This window comes from Parasteatoda tepidariorum, chromosome 3 (genome assembly GCF_982258835.1).
Source record: "Parasteatoda tepidariorum strain Cologne lab strain chromosome 3, Ptep-v5.0, whole genome shotgun sequence".
In the NCBI taxonomy this organism is placed as follows: domain Eukaryota; kingdom Metazoa; phylum Arthropoda; class Arachnida; order Araneae; family Theridiidae; genus Parasteatoda; species Parasteatoda tepidariorum.
The window spans coordinates 14,743,388-14,766,817 of NC_141757.1; the positions used below are offsets into that span (position 1 = coordinate 14,743,388).

At 31.6% G+C, this 23,430-nt stretch overlaps 2 protein-coding genes across 5 annotated transcripts in view; one reads left to right on the forward strand and one right to left on the reverse strand.

Moving 5' to 3' along the window:
- Positions 1–2,164: 2,164 nt before the first annotated feature.
- Positions 2,165–23,430, forward strand: part of LOC107439040 (very long chain fatty acid elongase AAEL008004) — a 52,531-nt gene continuing 31,265 nt past the window's right edge. Inside the window, exons 1-2 of one of the 4 annotated variants that reach the window (XM_087158839.1) lie at positions 2,189–2,399; positions 16,128–16,230. The gene's annotated coding sequence lies outside the window, so the exon portion shown is untranslated. Of the gene's footprint in view, positions 2,400–16,127; positions 16,231–23,430 lie in introns of those variants that run through there. The other 3 variants (XM_087158840.1, XM_087158841.1, XM_087158842.1) reach the window with 3 other exon arrangements.
- Positions 4,148–22,886, reverse strand: LOC107439041 (Golgi-associated plant pathogenesis-related protein 1). Its single transcript, XM_043053628.3, has 5 exons — positions 22,658–22,886; positions 17,945–18,040; positions 11,320–11,452; positions 11,095–11,181; positions 4,148–4,395 (listed from the first exon to the last, which is right to left on the reverse strand). The coding sequence occupies exons 1-5, from the start codon at positions 22,736–22,738 to the stop codon at positions 4,172–4,174; spliced, it is 621 nt and encodes a 206-aa protein (XP_042909562.1). The 5' UTR covers positions 22,739–22,886; the 3' UTR covers positions 4,148–4,171.

Here is a 23,430-nt window from a genome sequence, read left to right on the forward strand (position 1 = left end):
AAGGTCAAAAAAACTGATGGACATCTTGGGCTTGGCCCTCTTTGGGCTGTCGCACCACTGAATTTAGTTTTAATTATTTAATTTAAATATGTTTTTCAAGCAAGAGAAAAAAGTTTTAATCACAATTTATGCTATAAAATATGTTATGCACAAATTCTCAATAACTCATTTTAATTTAAGTGCTTTATTTTAGCTTTTACACATGTTCAATGTTGAAAATATATGTGACTAAGCCTAATCTGAACTAGTCGTATATTGTAAAACTTTCACTTTTGAAGTTTGGAAAACATTTCAGTTTCTTCACCTTTAAATTTCGAAAACACCTTTAAATTTACGAAACATCTGCTCCTGTACCTTAGCTGCCAAAAGTCAAAAAAACTGATGGACATCTTGGGCTTGGCCCTCTTTGGGCTGTCGCACCACTGAATTTAGTTTTAATTATTTAATTTAAATATGTTTTTCAAGCAAGAGAAAAAAGTTTTAATCACAATTTATGCTATAAAATATGTTATGCACAAATTCTCAATAACTCATTTTAATTTAAGTGCTTTATTTTAGCTTTTACACATGTTCAATGTTGAAAATATATGTGACTAAGCCTAATCTGAACTAGTCGTATATTGTAAAACTTTCACTTTTGAAGTTTGGAAAACATTTCAGTTTCTTCACCTTTAAATTTCGAAAAATAAAATAATCAAATTGAAAATGAAGTTTTAAATTGAATGTTAAGTTTAAATGTTAGTTTGATATTTCCAATGTTTTAAATTAAAAATAATCCACTCTAATTATATTTAATTTATCATCTTAAAAATTTACTGTTAGCGTTGAATTTTCAATTCTTTTAAATAAAAGAATCCACGTTATTTTTTTTTCTTTAATTTTTTTTTCTTTAGGATTTACTGTTAGTTTTGAATTTCCAATTCTTCAAATATAAACTGAATCCAGATATTTATAATTTATTTGTTTTCTATAAGATTTAAAGTTAATTTAAAATTTCTAGTATTTCTTTATTAAAAAGAATCCACTGTATATATATTTAAATCGTTTTCTCTAGGATTTAATGTTAGGTTAGAATTACCAATACTTTAAATTTAAAAGAATTCACTCAAAAAAATACAAAAAAATTTAATACAATACAATTTTTTGAAAAAAATAATCATAATCAAATAATGAAGCTATTTTTTTACTGAATATTTGGAAGAGATTAAAAATTACTCACATTACTTGAAAATAATAACTTTTTAATAATAATAAAGGAATTGAAACATTTGTTAAAAAAAAATAATAAAAAAAGCTTCATGAGGTAGTTTTGAACGAAAACGTCTAGATTTGAACTGTGCAATTTATATTTTGAGTTTATGGAGTTAGTGGAGTCGTTTTTATCCTAAGTAGCTTTTACTAAATTAAATGTTATTTATTAGTATTAGATTATGAATCATTAATTTCTAGTTATGTGCTGTGCACATGACTTAAATACCCTGTTTGATATTCAAACAGAACTACGAAATTAGTTTAAAAAAAAAAAAAAAAAAACTTTCATACATTATTACGAATGAAAGCGAATTATTAAGAGGCAATATTTTGTGAATTTAAAATTATAGAAATCGTAATGAATACATAATATTTTCGTATTGACGATTCTGAAGATTGTATATATCTTTCTTTTAATGTATGATTCTTATGAATGGTGATTTTTGTACCCGATTCTGTTATGTATATTTTTGAAAAATTTTAACTCTTGTTTTTAATGATCTCATTCTAAGTCATTTAACCTTTTTACGCATTTTATTTGCTTGGAACATTTGTGTCTTAGTTTAGCATGCAACTTTGTTTTAGTAATCAAGATCGTAAATTGTCTTTCATCCTTTGTAATATTGAATCTGTATCTTATTTTTCTATTGGATTGTTTTGTGAAATTTAATAAACTTATTCTTTAAAATGGTTGCTAATTTTATTTTAAAGTTCTTGATGAACAAAAATTTTTGAAATGACTTCCCTTTTATTACATATTTTTAAAAACATTGAAAAAATTTAAGTAAATAGATGGTTGACTGAATGTAAACAATAACCGGAATTTCTTAAAACCGGAAGAAATTGTTCTAAAATAAATATTTCATCAATCTTCCAGTTCAATGATTCACTGTTATTTTAGTCACTGGATGGCGCTGTTTAATGTATAATTTTTAATAAGTTTCACTTCACTACGAATCTATCCTCCATCTTAGTAGAAGCACCCACTTATATTTACTAATTATGTTTATTTAATAACTAACTCGTATTCGAAAAAGCAATCCGAATTTTTTACTGAATTAATAATGCCTCAATTCATTGAAAGGTATTCCTGTGAAGACAACACATATAAAGTGAAGACAACACAAGTGAACATGCACGAGACAAAGGTAAGCAATATTCATCTCTGCTACCTTTTATTCACAAAAGTGCGTGATTACCAATGGAGATTTAGAAAATTCCCGGTGTATCCCTCCGCTTATGAGGCGATGTGTGAACAGGCTTAATATTCTGAGAAGTTTAATTATTGTGATTTAAATTAACGCGTAATTTTACTATTCATAAGAGTTTCCTGTAATTTATAAATTCTAACAGGTCGAGAGCCAAAAACAAATTTTAAAAAATTAGCATCGCCACATAAATAAAGTGTAAGGTTTGTCATGTTCTGAATGTCATCCCTTATTTGGGTCAGTAGCCCCCATCCCCCCCCAAAACTATTCGTTTTATTTAGTGTAAAAATTCCCCCCCCCAAAGCTGTAAGTGGGAGCATCGTGCGCCCACCTCCCCCCCCTTTTGGTGGGGGGCCCTGATTTGGGTATATCTGCGTAAAATAACACCGTTAGTTATTTTTTGAGTAGTATCATAGCAAGTTTGCTGAGTCTTCCGAATTCATTTGTTCTTTGTTTCGTTGACTGTTAAATTGAAAGAACGCTTTAGATTGAAAATGTTAAATATATTAGTTTTACATGTTTGAACATAGATGGCAGTAGTGCTGTCATAAATATAATCTCTTATCTGTAAATAAAATATTAGTCCAGTTTCAGCCTCCACCTAGGTATGTTGTTTCCTTTCTTGGGATCTGCATGCTTAATTGTTCAGAAAAAATTCAAGTATAATAATATTGGATGGGGCATTCTTTCTAACTTAAGGTGTAAAAATCATTCGGAAGTAGTAGCCCGGAAGTATTACTGCACTGACCTGTCCAATACCTTCTAGAAGAGAGAAGGCCTCAGCACGGGTTACCATAAACAAGAAATTTGATCCTTTAGTAGAATGAATGTAATGACATCTTTCGTAATTTCCGCCACTGCGCAGCTTAGTAGCCCCCGAACGTAGTAGTTTTTCCTCTACTACGCAGTTTACGTTCGTTACGTCGGACTACTAAATTGATCCGTGCTGAGGCCATCTCTCTCTTAGGATTTGTTGACCGACCTTGGCAATATTATGTATTAAAAGCTGTCATTGCGAAACAATAGCAATGGTTGTATTAAAAGCTGTCATTAGGAGACAATAGCAATGGGTGAATTAGAAGCAGTCATTACGAAACAATAGCAATGTGTGAAATAGAAGCAGTCATTACGAAACAATAGCAATGGATGAATTAGAAGCTGTCATTACGAAACAATATAATCATATATGTATTAAAATCTGTCATTACAAAACGATAGCAATGTATGTAATTTAAGCTCTCTTTACCAATCACCATGTTCACCAGCTAACAATCTATTGTATCGTTGCGGTATTTCTGACAAGTAATACAATCCCGCTTATCCGAACAAAATTTAGATCTCATATATAGTTTAGATTATCTCAGATTGATTATTTGAATCAATCTTATCCGAAAATTCAAAACTAAGAGAATAATTTTATCGCAATTTTGACTCATTGTTTGTTGTATTCAAACAATGAGATCAGCCAATAGCACCTTGGTCAAGACAATGAGCTTGCTTTGTTCGCGGAATATCTATCATTCCCGTCTGTGGCTTCTTCAGTATCACCATCATGTATCTTGAAATAGTGAGACCTCAACCTCTTTGGCTAACAATTGGTTCTTGCATACATACTTTTTTGCTCTTAAGACCAAGAGCTGCAAAGCACATAATCATTTTATATTGAACAGCAGTTAAAAGCTGGAAAAGAAGAAGAAAAAAACTAGTTTATTTCAAAATGCGCAATGGTAATACATTGATCTGCTGGAAATTCTCTTGGTGTATTGTTTGTATATTGAGTTAGCATGAATCTTCTTTGGCACATTGTCTACAAATCTGTTCAATATGTTTCCAGGAGGGTAATAGTTAGCCACAACATATACACGATGGTTCTTGCTTACTGCTTTGCCTACACCTAATTCTCTCGACTTATTCCATATAGTCTGCGTGAAATGACCTGTTAAATAAAAAAGAAGGCAAATATTACTCAGTTACAAACAACTACTGTCCCTGTCCAAATTATTAGACGCACTATAAGATTCTATGTAAAATCTTAACTATCAGGTGAAACTACACAGCTGTATTGTTTTTACGAGACTGAAACCCGTTTGTACTTGTTTACGTTCGTGTATCGTATTGGTTAAATTAGACGATATATAATATAAATTTAACGATTTGATAAATTAGACGATATATAATTAAAATTTAGAATATTTATTACATGAGGTATAATATTAGTATATAATAATTAGACCAAAATATTAGACGCACTGTAGTGTTTTAATAACTACATGTTTTGCTTCGAGTTTATAAGCAATACTTTTATATTAAAACATACATGTAATAGGTTTTTATTCAGGAGATTTTTTATATACTTCCTGTTTGTATTTATTTTTAACGTATTGCATTACAATGTTAACCAATTGATACACGAATGAAAACAGGTGCAAACTGGTTTCGGCCGCGTAAAAACAATAAAGCTGTATAGTATCATCTGATAATTAAGATTTTACGTAGAATCTTATAGTGCGTCTAATAATTTGGCCAAGGACTGTATGTGACCAAATTATCTTCAGGAATTAATGCCACTTTCCCTGAAATTCATATAAAAAATAGGGCGCTGGGCCCATATCCAAGAGGTCGTGGGTTCGATCCTCGCCGGCCGAAGACTCCCCGTGTAGTAAATGGTGACTGATGCACGTTAAATCTGTCGAGTCTCAAAGTCCTCCATGTTCCCACAACAAATCAATACCTCTGGGGTTACTGATCCAGGAGTATCCTTGTCTTCTGGATTGGTTCAAAATTACAAGGCTACGTAAGTAGTCGTAAACCCATGAAATTGGGTCGGCTGTTCAACGACGGTTATAAAAAAAAAAAAAATCAACACTGGTCAGAATGACCTGATATTTCATCTGAGTGTACGCGAATCAATAGGAATTAATTTTACTAAAGATAGATTTAGTTCGAATGTTAACCGATAGATTGCGCTGTATGCACTCCTCATTAAATCTAACAGATGATTGCTTTAAAAGATACTCTAATTTTAAGACGCAAGCTATAAGGCGTGACTTTGCATTGCACAATGCTAGTGATAAAGCGGGGGGGGGGGGGACATTAATGCACAATCACCGTTCTTGTAACATAGTTGCACAATCTAAGTCCGATGATCCGTGATATGATGATTACCTTCTTAAATGCAGAAGAACATAAATTGCACGCTCGCCGCCTTTTTATCACAAGTGTAGCGTAGAATGCGCTGTCACGTTATTTAATTAATATCTTAAGGCGACAACAATGTATCGGTTAATCTTTGAATTATTATTTCAAGCAATACAAATTCCATTTAAATGAAATATCATATCATTCTGAACAGTGGCTAGTTTTTTTTTTTTTTTTTTTTTTTTTTTTTAAATCTTTTGAAAATGAAACTTTAATTCTAATCCCTCTGTATTTTTAATACTTAACACTAGATGGCCCAAGGAAGTCATTTTGACTGCTTTTTAATTTCAATTAGAAAAACAATGATGTATGTAATGACACAATTTCTTAGAATTTCGTGACTTTTTATACAATATGTAATTTTTTTTAATTGTTAATATTTACTAATAGCTCGTTATATAACTGTAAATGATATAAAAAATATCAGAAATTAATTTTAAACAAATTTCTTTATGCATTAGTTATTCTTTCACAATGCAGTCATTTTGACTGCTTTTGGGCATTATAAGTATTTCAGTCTTTAAGCGTTTAAGAGCGTTTCTATATGAAAGTCTATTTTTTCCGTATCGTGATCAGTCGCGCCAACTACAATCGCCAAGGTGCCAAATAGATTTTAAACTTGCAATTTTGTTTTTTAAAAAAGATATGTAGATGTTTGTCCAGGGGGGGGGGGGTGACTACGAGTTATACCTTTCGAGTTAGTACCTTTCTGTGAGGTTTTTTTTTAGTTTCTCTCGGGACACTGCCCGGAAGTTTCCAAGACTGGACGATTACTCTGCCGCAGATCACGATACGGAAATCTCCCCGGTGTAGCAACTCCACCTTTGTTCATTTTAGATACAGAACTTAAAACTATGATGTGAATATTTGTTTTTTCAATCTTATCTGGTTTGTTAGAAAGCGAAAATAAGCTTAAAGTGTACTAGGAATGACATGCATGAACATGAAAGAATTAGGAACTAATTGGAGTCCCGACAAGGCCCGGCGGAAGATTATTATTTTGTGCAAAAAATTTTCAATTTGCTTAGAAAACTTTCTCGAAATATGCAAAAGTACTTTTGACCACTCTTGTGACTAAACTATCTCCTGTCTAAATTATTCCAGATTACGGTTATTTTGGGAGTAAGAAATTATATAATCCGTTGTAAAAAAAAAAGGTGTGTTTATTTAAAGAAAATTCTCTTTTGTACATGATTTCGTAACTTAAAATATGGTCTGCTCAGTACTATCTAATTAGTATCTTTTAATTCACCCCTTCGGATTATTGAGAGTTCTAGTGCGTAAAAATCAGATAATTAGATCAAAAATTGGTCCAGGTGTTTAATTCCCCCCTGTTTTTATTTATTTGTTTACTTTTTTATTGATTTTATTATTCATATTTAGTATTTTATTTTATTAATTTATTTATTTGAGCACTGTACACGCAAACTTGTGTCTCAAATGTACCATTTATTCGTGAATTCGCTGGTACAAATCTTAATATTCTTGTAGAATGTACTCCTGTTTCGTCTTAAAACGTAATTTTTAAATTTAAGTTTCATATCGAAGTTATAGCAGATTTTTTGAGAAATCGGGACTATTAAGAAACAAGAAGGAAAGGTTATAAGTTTCCAAGACAATTGGAAAAGATTAGATAATTGCTAAGATCTCAGTAAATTTTATGTTAACAACGAGAAACATATATTAGCTTTTACAATATTTTGTAACATGATTTATCTTTAAAACAGTTATTAAAATATTCTCGGGGAAACTAAAATCGTCTAATTTATTTAAAGTTTTTTTTTTGCAATTTAATTAATTATTTTATTTTTGTGTATAGTTTTATAAACCTTTTATTAGTCTGGGTAGAGAATATCTATAATCATTCACAAAATTTATTTAATAGCGATAATTATACCCTTTCTTTCTTTTTTTGATATATTTTATTCAGATCATTTTTAGTTTATTTTAAACTATTTTTTAAATAGCATACTTCATTAATATTTTATTGCAAGTTCTCTTCGTGAAAACTGTTAATATGAATAATTTTAGATAGAGAATAGCGAGTGAACAAAGTGAGAATGAGGAATGAAAGAAATCCAATCAATGGATCTGAAAATAGGCGTATAAACAACGAGTCAGCAATAAATAGCAGTGAGCCGTGATTGGCTCAGGGTATAGAGCGCTCGCCTTCCAATGAGGTGAGCCGGATTCGAATCACAACATCGGCTGGTCGATGCGAATTCCGCATCCGACATGCACCAACCACAGTGCTGACGTAAACTATCCTCAGTGGTAGGCGGATCATGGGTTAGAGTCCCCTTGCCGCCAGGGAGGTTTTCTTTGGTTTTCCTCTTCATGTAACGCAAATGTAGGTTAATTCCACTAAAAAGGTCTCCACGAAGGCAAACTTCTCCTAATGCTTGATCCAGGAGTTCGCTTGTCTTCTGGATAGGTATCAAAATTACAAGGCTACGGAGTTGAACAGTAGTAGTCGTAAACCCAAAATTGGGTCGGCTGTTCAACGAACGGTTATAAAATAAAATAAATAGCAGTGAATTTTTTTATGGGCTAGTCATTAAAGGGTATTTTAGTGAGTTGTCAAATGAGTGAATAAATTGATAAATGCATAAAAATTTTAACCTATAAATTGCGTTAAGGTAGTCAACGACAAAAAGTTTTCATTTTTTTATAGGAAAATAATTTTTAACAAAATGGTGACATGGTGTGGTCAAAAGGTGAATGAAAAGTACATTTAAAATAATATTTAAAGTATGTATAGTTATAAACAGTATTTAAAACACCCCATGTGCAGCGGAAACTATGTTGAGTGCAAAAGTGCTATTAAATTTAACCAAAACGCATGAAAATTTATTAAATTATAGAGTTTGAAAAACGTTGTTTAAAAACACAGCACTTAAAATTTGCAGAAGCTTATTAAATGGACATTTTGCAATGCTGGTCAAAATGTGCCGAATTTTTCTCATTTATGTAAGTTATATAGTGGGACAGGGGGCACGCTTCTGGTTAATATAGAGATTATATTTATTTGCATAGAGGCTGAATATTCTTTATAAGTTGTTTTTAAATTAATAAATTTACTTTATAAAATTGAAAAACAATTATTTTAGAATATCAAAATAAATCTCATCCTCAATTTAAAAACTGTCATTTTCTTTATTGTTTACTTCAGACTATTTTAACTAATGCTTTCTTTCCAGTGCAGGTATGTCAATTGAGCTTTTTTCTATTAAGTGAATTACGTTTTTTTATTTTTACTCAGGACGTTAAATATTCAGTTTCATCATATGTAAGCAAACAGCTACTTTTATTCACGTTTTAATACAGGGTGCGTAGCGTTTTTAAAAAGTGCTTAAAGGTGCTTATTTTCGATTATCGTTTTTTAAAAGCCCTTGAAGGTACTTTTTTCATTGGGTGTTTTTAAAAAGTACTTAATTTTCCCTTTTCAAAAATGAGATTTTTCCTTTACCCTGTTAATTTTCGCTACGAATTATGCAGAAAGACACTGTTCACATTGTTCTGTTCAACGTTTTCACAATTAATTCAACCCCAATCTATTTCGGCACATCGTCAGTCCGTAGCATATGAAAACGCCATTCGATTTACATGATTAAAATATTTTGACAATTGTCAAAAACAATGCCAAAAGGTTTTTTTTTTGTTGACATAACGGTTAAAACCAGATAAAACCTTTTCAACCCTGCCTAATTATGATATTTCCTTAAAGTGCTTAAAAATATTATTAGTGTGCTTGAAAGGTGCTTATTTTTTGTTGAATAATTTGGCTACGCACCCTGTAATAACATTTCTCTTTTAATTTTAGAAAAAATTTGGAAAATAATTTAAAACTAAATAAATGTATGGTTGAGTTTTTGGAGTTTAGACTTGGGCTGGCAAACGATCTTCTAATAATGGTGAAAAAAGGCTTCGGGCATAAAGTATTGAGAATTTCTGTTTCTAATTGTTATTTGTTTTGTTTATATGTTTCTTAACTCAGCACATATATATTTAATAATTTTCCGGGCGAAATATTGTATTTAAAAATGCCAAAAGCAATTTTCCACAGCGTTAAGACTATGTCAGTAAAACAATTTACAAAAAAAAAAAAAAAATTAAAATTTTTTTTTTCTTCCTTTAAAATTAAGATTTATTTTCCAAGATTGAGTTAATGGCGCAGTTTTCAGTATCGCCCGGGGCGCGAAAACGTCTTTCGTCCGGAAACTGTTCCGGAAACTATTTAAATAAGGCGTTTATGCCTTTCCAGTCATTTCAAACTACTATTATTGAAATTTGGTTCAAATTTACTTGAATACTATTTGATAATCGCCTTTTAGCTTCTTCTCTGTTTCCTCGGACAAACGGGGTGTTTCTGCTACATGGAATATAACTTGGGGTATTTTTTTCATTCAACATGTAAAATCATTTAAGAGCTGAGAACATAAAAACCGAGATAAAATTCCTTAAATTGATTTATGGCTTACTACCCTTTAATATACGTATAAAATATGGAAAAAGAAATTATGAATTATATATAAAAAATTGCGAATTATATAAAAACTTCTAAAAATATGAAGTTTGTTCAATAATCATCTCCTAACATAACGTAAACGTAAGAATACACCGTAAGTTTTGAAGATTCTGTTCCGGATTTAGTATCTCATTGATATCCTCAGTTGACCACTAACCATGGTATAGTTAACAAGGATAAACGTATTTAAAACCAAATCTTTTTAATGAACAAGTGGATGTATTGGACGAAATTCAAGTTTATGTTCGCTTCATTGACCTTGAGTTAGGTGTTGGAGATGTTTAACAGTAGGAGAATGTTCAACGAGATTCCCGCATGTGCTCCGGTTTATAGCATTTTTGTATTATTCCATAGTTCGTTCACCAGGAGTTGGCACTTGGCTCCGCCTTCATCACGTGATATTCGACGATATTATTTCGCTATTTTTGGAGGAAGGATGTGAACAATCCTGAACAAGATTGCTATTTGGTGATCGTATGACAAAAATATTTATTTCGCTATCTCTATGTACATTTTTTAAACATTAAATATTTCATAAATTTGATGATATTTCTCTCTTTTGAGTGAATAGTTTGTCCTTTTTGAGACATTTCTCTGCAATATATTTAATTAGCTAGAGCAACGAAAGGTATACTAGCAGATGATAAAGCGAAGTAAGTGACTGAAAAAGAATTCTCTGTTTGCGTTTGGGGCGCATTAAGGGTTGTCTCAATTTCAAGTGCGGAGACGTTTCTCCTCCTACTCCTGCGCTGAAATGAATTCTTCGTCCCAGGAGGTGGAACCAAGTGCCAACTCCTGGTGAACGAACTATATGATATGTTTAGCAACTAAAATTTTAATTTATTATTTCTTTACTTAGTGTAATTCCGGTTAAAAATCACAAATATATTTTTTTAATTATATGCTTACCTGCTTTAGATATAATTTCTCTGGTAATGTGTGAATCATAAGGGTAAAATATGTGTTCAGAATACCAAGATTCCACGACTTCATTCCCTAAGAACAAAATGCAGATTTTATAAAAACTTTTTTATAACTATAAAAAAAAAAAAAACGTGTCTCTCACTAAATCTTTCATATAAAATAAGGGTGGTGACTATGGAACATCCTGAAAACGAAAATGGATAATAATACCTTTTATCTCTGGTATGCTGTAATTGCTCAAATAGGCAACAAACAAGTTTTCTCCATATTGTGGGTGATGACTGTGATGAAAATGATCTTCTGCAGCTATTTTGCACGCCCATTCTTGTGAAAATGAAGAAATCTAGGTTGAAAAAAATATTACATTATTACTAATATAACAAAGTATCGGCACACAAAAAATAACTGATGATATATTTTTTTGAAGTAACTTTTTCAAATAACTGATAATATACTTTGTGGATGAAATATTTTTTACATTTTTTTTAAGAACAAGGAAGGAGAGAAAAGTTTTAGGTTTGCTGCGTTCTTTTCAGAAAAAGAGCGACGAATTTTTTCCGTCAAAGTTGAAAATTAGTCATTAAAGCTCCTCAACAGATGGCGCTGCTTTAAGAGTTAAAAAAGAACATGCCAAGTATAAAAACATTATATATTTTTAATACATATTTTTTTAGTTTATTCTAGATGGCAACGTAATTTGTTGACGATTTTTTTAAAAAAACTTCATAACTTAGCGAGTATAAAATACCTAATTCTTTTAAAGAAATTGAGCCAACCATTACCCTCTAAAGTTTTCATTTAACACTTTACCGACCGGTAGCGGTTCGAACATACTATGCCCTTTCACCGTCCGCTCAGCTGCAGATCGTCCGAGACACCGGCTCGGTTTCGGCCTAGACTGACGCGCGGGAATATATGTGCTTTTCTTAAACTCTGGTAAAATTGTATGCTTCGTGTTATTGTAGGGTAACGAAATTTAATAAAATCTTTTACTTTAATCATATTAGTGTTAAACAATATTTATTTTATCTATTACAATCGTTTTCAGTTTATTATTTACATAAAATATGCCATAATCCATATAACAATATTTGTCGAAAAAAGAGGTTGTTTAATATTTTTTTAAACTATGATAGCGCTCGAAACAGTCACCTTTGTGTAGTGGGACGTTGCAGTATTTACAAGCGAAACCTGTTCTGCTTAGTTTTTTTTTACTTGCACAAACTCTGCATTGTCGTAGGGGTTTTTTACATTGACCGCTGGTCACTATATTTACTAGTTAATGCTTCCCGAAATTTGCGAGTCTTCCGGGATGATCAAATCGGGATGTGGTTCTTGTGGGTTCGGAATTAGGTAGATCCTTACCTTGTTCTTCAGTTTCGCAGTCTTCTATCAATGAAAGTGCCGCTTTGTGCAGAAAATTTTTATATGTAATCTTCTGTCCGTTCAGAGTTGTATATACTTTAAAGGAGTTAAAAAGTGCACAATTGATGAAGAACATTACGACACGTTTCGTCCATTTTTTTGTTTTCCTAAAAATGGAGTAATAGGACAGATATTGATCTGCGCGATCTACGCCCTTCATATATTTATTATAATCTATTATTGAAATAGGCTTCTGTATGGGGCAATGTGATGTCCTGCTTCTGTTTCTAGATTCCACCATTTGTGCAGAATGTATTGTCGATATCATGTTTACATTTCTTTTGCCATTATTCCATACTTGTAATAAAATATTGCCATTTCTAAGAAATTGATGTTGGCCTCTTGAAAGCTTGACCGTTTGAAGTATTTGAGGAAGACCTCTGTTCTTTCGAATCGTCCCGCACAATCGCAATTTATTTTTTAAAAACATTTTAGCTATGTTGACACTATTGTAATAATTATCTTGATATATATGATGCCACATGTTCTTATACGGTCCAATGACCGATAATACTGTCTCTTCTAATTTTTTTCCATCAGCGGCATACACACAAAAGTTGGATACGTATCCTGTACGAGCTTCAGACAGCACTCTAACCAGTATTCCATATTTTGTAATTTTTGCCGGATTATATGTTTTGATTGACAGTCTACCTCTCCACGGAATTACGCATTCATCTAGAGACAATTGTTGATCTGGTTTATATACGTTGTTAAATTTTTCCTTGAAATAATCAATGACAGGCTGGACCTTCACCAGCCTATGCGAATTGGGAGAAATATCGTTATTATTACAAAAATGCCAGCTTTGCATTATTTGTAAAAATCTGTTCCTGCTCATAACCTTCGAGAAGAACGGCGTTTCTATAGATGGGTCTGTAGACCAATAATCGTAGAGAATGTCCTTCTTTACTTGTCCCATGAGAATGATCAGGCCCAAAAATTTCTTCATTTCAGTCACCGTGACGTCTTTCCATTTTTTCGTTTTTGATGTAATTCTATATTTTTCCACAATTTGATAATGATATCTATTAGACTCCCTCACGAAGTGCTCAATCAGGTCACTTCCAATGAATAAATTCACAATATGCATTACGCTTTCAGAGGAACTTGGCATAATTTTTACGCCAGAGCTGCCTTCGAAAAGTTCCAAAATTATACTCTTGTCGTTCGTTGACCATGTATCATTGTTGTCTTCAACATTATTATTCATGTCCTCGTCTTCTGAATCACTGTATATCAGCGGTACAGGACGTCGCTTTCGAATGACTATACTACTGCTATCACTTTCGTCATCAGAACTACTTGCTGAACGGCAGTCAAGACAATCTGACAGGTCGTCGAGATAACACTCGCCGAGACTATCCTTTCCATTCATTTCTAAGGGCTAAAGGAACTGCCTGCTTGACTGGTTGAGAACCGCTGGCTGACTGCGCTGCTTGGAGAACTGCTGGTGGGCTTTTATCCCCGTCCAAGGCTGGGAATTTGCATAATACAACCTTCATATCGATGAAAAAATCCCGACTTTCCTGGCAGGAAAATCTAGTCGCACCCAGCTGCACGATGAAAAATCCCGACTCTTTTCTCAGGAAAATCTGGTCGCACCCAGCTGCACTCGAGAAAACGACAGCTGAATTTTTTTCAGGGCATGCTGAATTGGTGGAAAACGTAGTCACCACAGATCGGTCAAAAGTCGATTAATCGACGACCGGTCGGTAAGCGCTTGGAACAAAACGTCGATTAATCGACGGCCGGTTGGTAAGCGCTGGGGAGCAAACGTCGAATAATCGACGGCCGGTCGGTATGCGCTGAGAACAAAACGTCGATTAATCGACGGCCGGTCGGTAAAGTGTTAAAATAATTGGTCATTCTTAGGACGTCCAGTATGAACATTGCAAATGAGCAGTATTTTAAATGATGAAAAACTTATGGAGCAGCAAATGTACAGCAATACAAGTGTATAATTATTCATTACAATTAATAAAAGGGTGTACAAAAATTTACGCAAGAATTGAATCAAATTGAAAATTAATTTAGTATTGGCAAGAAAAGAAACGAATAGAACTTATAGAACGATATCGATTTAGGGTTAGTAAAAATTCAACACGCGAAGGAACAAAGCGTTTTCATTGTTGAGCAATATTTTTAAAATAATGAAAGTTTGGCTCACAAAATAAGGTCGGAATATTGATTTTACTTGTCAGTTGTGAAGAGAGTTAATGAAAAATTCAAGTAAACGATTAACTGCGGACGCTAAATACACTGGCCGTCCAATAATGTTTCAACATGTGTATTGGACAACATGTGATTTCAATAAGATGGTGCCATATAGCCCGTGAAATAATCCAGTTACTGCATGAAGTATTTCCTGGTCGTGTATTCACTGTCTCGTTTCGTTGACCAGAATTGGCCCTCTAGATCACCAGATTTGACACCATTGGATTTTTTTCTATGGAATTATTCAAAATGAATGGTCTATGTCAACAAGCCCACGTTTTCTAGTACATTGAAAGGGAAGATTAAACATTGCGTCAGCGAAATTTAGTCACATTTATGCAAAATTTCAGTGGGAAATTTCGATGTGCGAGCAAAGTTGTGGTGGTCATTTGCCCGGTGTGCTATTCAAGACGTGTGTTCTCTATTTGATTAAAATCTTGCATAAATTTTTGGACACCCCTTATATTTAATTATATAAGTTAAAAAGGAGTGATGTTACTGGTGGATCAAAATTCTTCGATGGGTGAATATTATCATTCATTGAGATTTCACACATGCATTTTGTATTTGTTCTAATAAGCGTGTGCTTTTGTTAGATGAAAATATGTATTTCTTGATGTATGTAATACAGTATACCAATTGCTAGCTATGGTATACTGTATACCGATACAGTATACCAATTGTAAGCTATGAAAAAATAATTTTTAGAAAACGATAAAAAAAATTGAGTTTTTTAAACAGAAACTTTCTCTTTAAACGGTGTATAGCCACAAAGCTCCAGCATAAATAGACATAATCTAGCTAGTCCGAAAGTGAAGGCGATATCAACTTATATTCTCATCAAGTATAAATGATCACTTATAATTTGAGCTCCTTAGCTGGTCGGAATTCGGCTGTCGATAATTCTAATTGGTGATATTTTGATGAGAAATTCAATTTTCAGTGATCAGAAAACAGTTGAAATTTTTAATCCCATTCAACATAGAGCTTTAGTTAAAATTTAAGTGCTCTAGTTAATCTTAAATTAGTCGAAGTTATGATTTATGATAAATTCCATTTGGTAATAAAGTAACAATAAATTCTGCTTCTCTCGATCAAGAATCGAATAAAATTACTCTAAAATCGATCATTTTGACTGTTTTTGAGCATTTTTTTCCCAACTAGGAATGGGGTTGAAAAAAATCTACGAAATCTACAAAGACGAAAGCGAATTGATAAAAACTTAGTAATTAAATAATTCGATATTTTGAAAATTATTTTTAAAAAAAAGAAAAGAAAGAAAACATTGATCGTAAGTAGTATTTTCGTGAGTAAAATGTTTCGTCAGTAGATGTTATCAATCTATGTTATACAACTAATTCTTTTTTTTTTTTCAGATAGGCTATCACTTTTGAAGATAAAATGTTTTCTTTTTCTTAACTCAAAGCACTTCGATATTTATTCGCGGAGTGTATTTTCGAATGCGATACAGTCATTACGGTAAGATAAAATTTACTCATAAACATTTATTTTTATCTTAAACTGTTTTTACTGTCTATTATTAGAACATTTTATAACGAAGGAATATATAATTTTATTCGCTTTTTCGTTAAGATTTTTTGATATTCTCTGTCTATTTGGCGATGTTTTAAGAACTTATGCTTTTTGACATTTTTATAAACATTTAGGCAAAGTTATTGTAGATACTCCCATATCATATCAAGAATCAATTGAACCAACAGCAGTCGCCAAGGCGCCATGATCTGGCTCTTGTAATTAAAATGCGATTTAATTTTTTTTCTTGTACTCTTATTTGAAGAATAAATGTAGTTTGGCATCATATAATTTTTTAGACAGATACTCCCATATCATATCAGGATCAGGTTGTACGAACAACAGTCAAAGTATCATCTATGATACCTTGACTGTTATTCGTCCAACATGGCAAGGCGATGTTATTGTGGATACTCCCATATCATGTCAAGCATCAGTTGGATCAGCAGCAGTCGCCAAGGCGCCATGATCTGGCTCTTGTAATTAAAATACGATTTAACTTTTTTTCTTGTACTCTCTGTTTATACGAAGTATAAATGTAGTTAGGCATCGTATAATTTTTTAGACAGATACTCCCATATCATATCAGGACCAGGTTGTACGAACAACAGTCAAAGTATCATTTATGATACCATGACTGTTATTCGTGCAACCTGGCAAGGCAAGGTTATTGTAGGTACTCCCATATCATATCAAGAACCAGTTGCACCAACAACAGTCGCCAAGGTGCAACTGTGTGCTTCATGAAATTAAAATAAGGTTTAAATTTTTTTCTTATATTATCGGTTTATTTAGTCATGTTTTAGGAATGTAAAATATCGAAAACATTTTTAGTTAAAGCTACATAAATTTTTAAGCAACGGCATTTCAAATCTAGACCGGAGTACACTAACAGCAGTCGCTATAGTGTCACTGCATACAAAGAAAGCCCTTATTTCTTTTTCGTGTTGATAACAAAGAATTGAAATATCAATCTTGTGAACTGTAATGAAAACGTAAACGTAAATATAAAAAAAAATTTGAATTAAAATTACTTTTTTCGCTCATGAACATAGAAAAGTTAAAACAAAAAGAAATACAAGTTTGGAATCGAATAGCTCATGTCAACAAAGATAGTGTTCTACATTATGTCTTACTTATACTTAAGCAGTTTCATTTTATTCAAGATTATTGTTATTTATTTAAAAATGAGTATTAATCCAGCTGCTTTGTTTTTTAAAAACATAATGAATGTTTAGTGTCTGCGTTGTTTTTCTATTTCAATGTAACTTCCTAACAGTTAAGTTATTTGACAGCTTTACAATGATAGCTCTAAATTCTGAAATTCATAATTGTGTTTTCAATAAATAATAATTGTTTCTTAAAAGCATTTTTTTTCTATTGCTTATCCTCTATTTCAATTTAAAATATTAATTATTTCAATAACTGATTATTGACCAGAAATTTTAGTTTTTTAAAGAGGAATTAGCTTTAAATAAAAGATTCGAATTTTTCAGATTACACACTAGAACACATTTCAAATGAGTATTACTTAAAGCGGGCCATCGAAGATTTGCAATGCAAACCGTCGGAAGTTGAGGACCGTCAGCGAGGGAACCTACTAATTAATTAGAATTTATCTATAATTATTCTAGAATTCAAACTTCTATGTAAGACTTACCTGAGATGAAAGATGTAAAGGTGAACAGCCATGTTGAGCTCTGTAATGATTATGACTTTTGAGGCATTCTTCATTAAAATCTTCACCGTGTGCAATCTATGAGTAGAAGTATTTTTATTACTGCTAAAATTTCATTAAAACCTCATAATTATGCACTTGTAATTCTTTCATTATTTTATAACGTTTTTAGAATTTTCATCGCACTGTAAAAAATTCCTAATCAAATTACAATTGGTACTGGTACTCAAAGTACAGCTACTTTTTTTCGCAAAATTCATTTTTATCGAAACATGTTGCGGAACAAAAAAATCCGATAAACCGTAATTTTTACAGTAATATTTATCTTGAAATCACTGAATCACTCAAATAATATAAATATTACTCTAAAAATTGCGTATAATATTTTACAATAATAATGGATTTTTCGGTAAAAATTGATTTCACGTTAAAATGGATGATGCAGCCAATGTGTCGGAAATTTATACTGTAATTTAATCCGGAATGTTTTGCAGTGCATGATGCTAAAAAAAACACTATCTATATAAAGTCTATCAATATCTATATTAAGTATCATTAGAAGCGTTAAAATATGATAGTCTTTTCCATTTCTCGTAAATCGTTTTTTGGAGTCGTCGATGAGTTCAATCGGGTGAAAAAAATTCTTAGGATTCTTAATGGGATACCTGCAAGTGACATAGTGTTGGTATCTTGATCCTGATTGGAAACGTGGTACTTGTTTACATTAGCAACTGTTTTTTCCATTTTATTTCGAGTAAGCCAACTCCTTCAAGTATCAATTCTCTTAAAATGACATGTTCTATATTTTTTCACGAAGATTCTTTCACAAAGATTTCAATCATTTGACTATATATTTCGTTCTTAACACATGTAAAACATAAAAAAACTAAGTATGCATCGAATTGGTTACAATAAAATGCATTAATAGATAATAAATCTAATTTAAGTAAAATAAGTAGAGGAGAGAGAATTATATTTCAAGAAATTTGATGTATAATACGGCCGCTGTGTTTAATTAACATTCTAACTTATAAATAGAAACTTAGCTCAACTTTAACACACCGTTTTGCTTATAAGCGATCAGCTGGCGCTGACGTAATAGGTCACATGTGTGAGTATCCGCGATCTTCTTCTTGAAGTGCAAGTACCCAAACAAAGTATATGAGGAAATCTTTTTTAACACTAGAAAGACTGAAATATCTATATTGCCCAAAAGTAGTCAAAATGACTGCATTTTGAAAGAATAACTAATGTATAAAGAAATTTGTTTAAAATTAATTTTTAATATTTTTGATATTATTTTTTGTTATATAACAAGTTATTAGTAAATATTAACAATTAAAAAAATTATCTGTTGTACAAAAAGTCACAAAAGTCTAAGAAATTGTCTCATCATTGTTTTTCTAATTGAAATTAAAAAGCAGTCAAAATGACTTCATTGGGCAATGTAGTGTTAAATTTTTACTTCTTAATTTGTGGTATTCTTTACGATTGAATGTTTAATATACATTTTTTAAGAGTTACCTTCAATGATTATTAACTGTTTATTCAAGGGTAACACAAAAAGAAAAAAAAATCCCATGAGTTGAAAAACTATAATATTGTTATACTTCCTTTTTTTTTTTGCCATTACGGACATTTTTCTTATTCTCTCTCTGCGCCCTACCCGCTTTGCAAAATTAACCCTTACCACTATTTTGCAATCATTTTTGATACTTAAAACAGAATTTTTACGCCGAAACTAAAAATCATCCAAATAAAATAAACCAAAATATTTTCATTGTAGTACTAGATTATTTAGAACTGCAGATTTAGTTTTCGTTTTTATTGGGTTAAAATATGAACTTTATAGAGAGCAGAACTTACGTTGTTTATTATATTCATATCATGTTTGGCGAAATAAGATCTGTAATTTGATAATTTTGATTTCAAAACAGGCCTACTGTATTGTACAGCTCACAAGACTTTTTTTTTTAATTTTTTTTTTCATTTTTATAACCTTCGTTGAACTCAATTTCGGGTTTACGACTGTTAATGTTCAACTCCGTAGCCTTGTAATTTAGAACTTAATCCAGAAGACAGGATCAAGTATTGGGAGAAATTTGCCTTCGTGGAGGACTTTTTGATGGAACTAACCCGCATTTGCGTTACATGGAGAGGAAAACCACGAGAACCTCCCATGGTGAGCCTGACGGCAAGGGGACTCTAACCCATGATCCGTCTACCACAGAGAATATTTCACGTCAGCACTGCGGTCGGTGCAAGCCGGGTGCGAAATTCGTATCCCAGCCATCCGGTTCACCCATTGGAAGGCGAATGCTCTATCCCCTAAGCCATCGCGGCTCGATGCAAGACTTTATAAGCGGTTATTACGGAATACTTTCTAACTAAATAAGTTGTAAAAATATGCTCACTAAAGAATAAGGTTAAACCAAGAGATTTCGCCCTAATGTTCACAGCCCCGCGATTGTTCTACAATCGTTTTTGTTTCTTGACGTTAAGCTGATTTATAAATCAAAATGAAAAATTATCCAATTGAAATATTCCAAAATATTTTATTAACACACATTAGGTGCCTCAGAACTTAATTAGGGATTCTATTTGGAAAAATTTTAATCCTACTCATTTTGCTCGATTTCCATTGCAACTTCTTTGACAAACTTGATTTTAATATTCATATTTAATTTTGTTTACTATTAAAACAATTTCTTAGAGTCTTTCGCGCAAAAGAATATTTAATGAAAAGTCAAAACCTAGTATCTCTTTTTAATTTTAATTATTTAGTTTGCAATAATTATTTTAATTGTGCACGTTGACTGCAAACAGTTTTGTATAAAATATATCACAAAAATTATGTAACTTATTTACCGTTTAATAATTGTAAATCGTTCATTCAGTAAATTTGTTTTAAAATGTTGCGTCATAAGGTAATCTATATATTTATTTCTCTCACGTGGCACAAAAAACGTGGGTATTTCTTTTTCTAAAATGGCAACACTATCGTCATCTATAATAATTTATTCTGTCAGATTGTCTTAAGTAATAATTTAAATTGTGTTGAATAATTAGTTTTTCACCATCTATCCTAAGAAAACAAACATACGCTACCGGAAGTTTTGAGGTCCTCTTCTGATGTCATAGGATTAACATGACTATTTCTTCATTTTTTTGACGTCCCGGGTTTGTTTGTATAGACTTGGGATACTCAGTTACCCTAAATTTAATTTTTTTGTTGTATTTTTACAAAAAAATGTGTTTTTCATATTTTAAAATATCGAATGAAGATAAGAAAAAAAAGTACTTTGGGAAATTATCTTATATTTATATGCAATTACTTGATAGTTGAGATGTGGATTTAAGCAATTTAGTTTACATGACCTGAATTTTCTACCGGATTAATTTAAATAGTGTTAAATAACTACTTATACTTAAAGTATTAAATTAGATTCACTTTTTAAGAAGTCTTATATGATAGTTTAAGTAGCGTTAAATTAGCTATGCGTTAATTATTTTTTCAGATTCATTTTGTTAGGTAAACTTAAGTGATAGTTTAATTAGTGTAGAAAAGTTAGTTATACGTTAAGAATTTATTTAAAATAATTTTTAATTTTTATAGAAATAAACAATTAGTTTCGGAATAGTTATTTCGATTTATTCTTGATCCTTTCTCATATGGCTGTAGAAATTTTAACCATAGATGGTGCCGCATACTGTCATAGCAATTTTATTTTATATTATAACCGTCGTTGAACAGCCGACCCAATTTTTGTGTTTACGACTACTAATGTTCAATTCCGTAGCCTTGTAATTTGAACCCAATCCAGAAGATAAGGAAACTCCTGTGCAAGTATTGGGAGAAATTTGCCTTCGTGGAGGACTTTTTAATGGAAATAACCAGAATTTGCGTTACACGGAGAGGAACACCACAAAAAACCTCCCACTGTTAGCCTAACGGCAAAGGGACTCTAATCCATGAAGTAAAAGACGCAGACGAGTAAGAATTAAATTTAAAAAAAATTTTGATGTGCGATACAGCATTGCGTTTAATTAACATTCTAACTTATGTGGAGAAACTAAACTCAACTTTAACACGCCATTTTGCTCATAAGTGATCAGCTGGGGCGCTGACGTCATAGTTCACATGTGTGGGTATTCGTGATCTTCTTCTTAAAGTGAAAGTACCCAATTATGAATGAAATTGTCCCCGTTGTTACTTTTCTTTTTAGTAAATATGTAACAAAAATAGCTGAAAAAATATAATAAATGGTATATTAAATTTAAACTTGAGCAGGTAATGAATAAAATATATATTTGTCAAAATCGAAGAAAACAAGAATACCGTTAAATAAAAGACGAAATAAGTAATTTAACAAGCAAATACCGTTATAACTTTTATTAATTTTACGTCAATTGACAACCGAAGACTTTCGGATCTAGTAATTAAGAATCCTAACATATATTTTTACCCTTATAAGTTTTACTAATTTTACACGTATGACAACCTTAGAGTTTCGAATCTTTATTGCTGATTAAGAATCTCATCATATAATTTTTTCTATCCCATAAGAATGCACCAACAACAACCAGAATCGGTTTCACAGAATTATCGTTTTATATTTTATAGATAAATCATATCAAATCATTGCAGAAAAGCTAAATACATACATTTTATAAAATAAATAAATAAATTCATACCTTAGAAATAAAAGAATCATTATAAATGTATTCTTCTCCAGCAGTTAAATAGTTCGAGAACTTTCTTCGTTTATTTAGCATATTTAACAAGGATAGGAAAAAAAAAATCGTCTGATATAAAGAGAGGGGACGAACACTGTTTGAGGATTTTAGTCGAAATATTGTTGCTTTCCTTTTTTTCTTTTCTTTGGAACCTTTCCCAAGTTTTCTTTACAGAAGGGATCAGTAAATTCATATATTACTCACGATCGTTTGTTTATGATACCAAATGGAGTGTTTAAGTTACCGAAATTTTAAAGATGTCTCTTGACTGGAAATATGGGTGTTATCTTTTACGCTTATCTTTCATCCATTGGGAGCTATATAACGCAACTAAAATAATTTAAGCGCCAGCGCAGCTGCTTTTTTTCCCTTATTAACGTTTTAAATAACTTTAAAAAGAGTTGTTTTTTTTATGAAAGTAATATTTTTGTTCAGGAGTATTTTTATTTCTAATGTTTGACGATTCTAATAATTTTCGTATTAGTTAATTTCGCATTTATACATGTGCATTTGGTGTTCAAGAACGTGTGTAATATACCTTGAAAACATGTTAGCGAATGCATACTATGAATGTATCTACTTTTAATTTAATAACTGGATTTTTCCCGTAATAAGACGCAATCTTCATCGTCCGGGGTATGCGTCTTAAATATGCTAATTTGTGCTGACGATATTTTAAGTTACGAAATCGGACATCATAACTTACAGTCCTTGTCGAATTTATTAGACGC

Excerpts from the sequence above, each read along its gene's own strand:
- LOC107439041 (XM_043053628.3), bottom strand. The coding sequence starts at position 22,738 with ATGCTAAATAAACGAAGAAAGTTCTCGAACTATTTAACTGCTGGAGAA. Across the intron at positions 11,453-17,944 it reads CTTTACATCTTTCATCTCAG|ATTTCTTCATTTTCACAAGA; the intron begins GTAAGTCTTACA and ends TTTTCAACCTAG. Across the intron at positions 4,396-11,094 it reads AGAAATTATATCTAAAGCAG|GTCATTTCACGCAGACTATA; the intron begins GTAAGCATATAA and ends TTTATTTAACAG.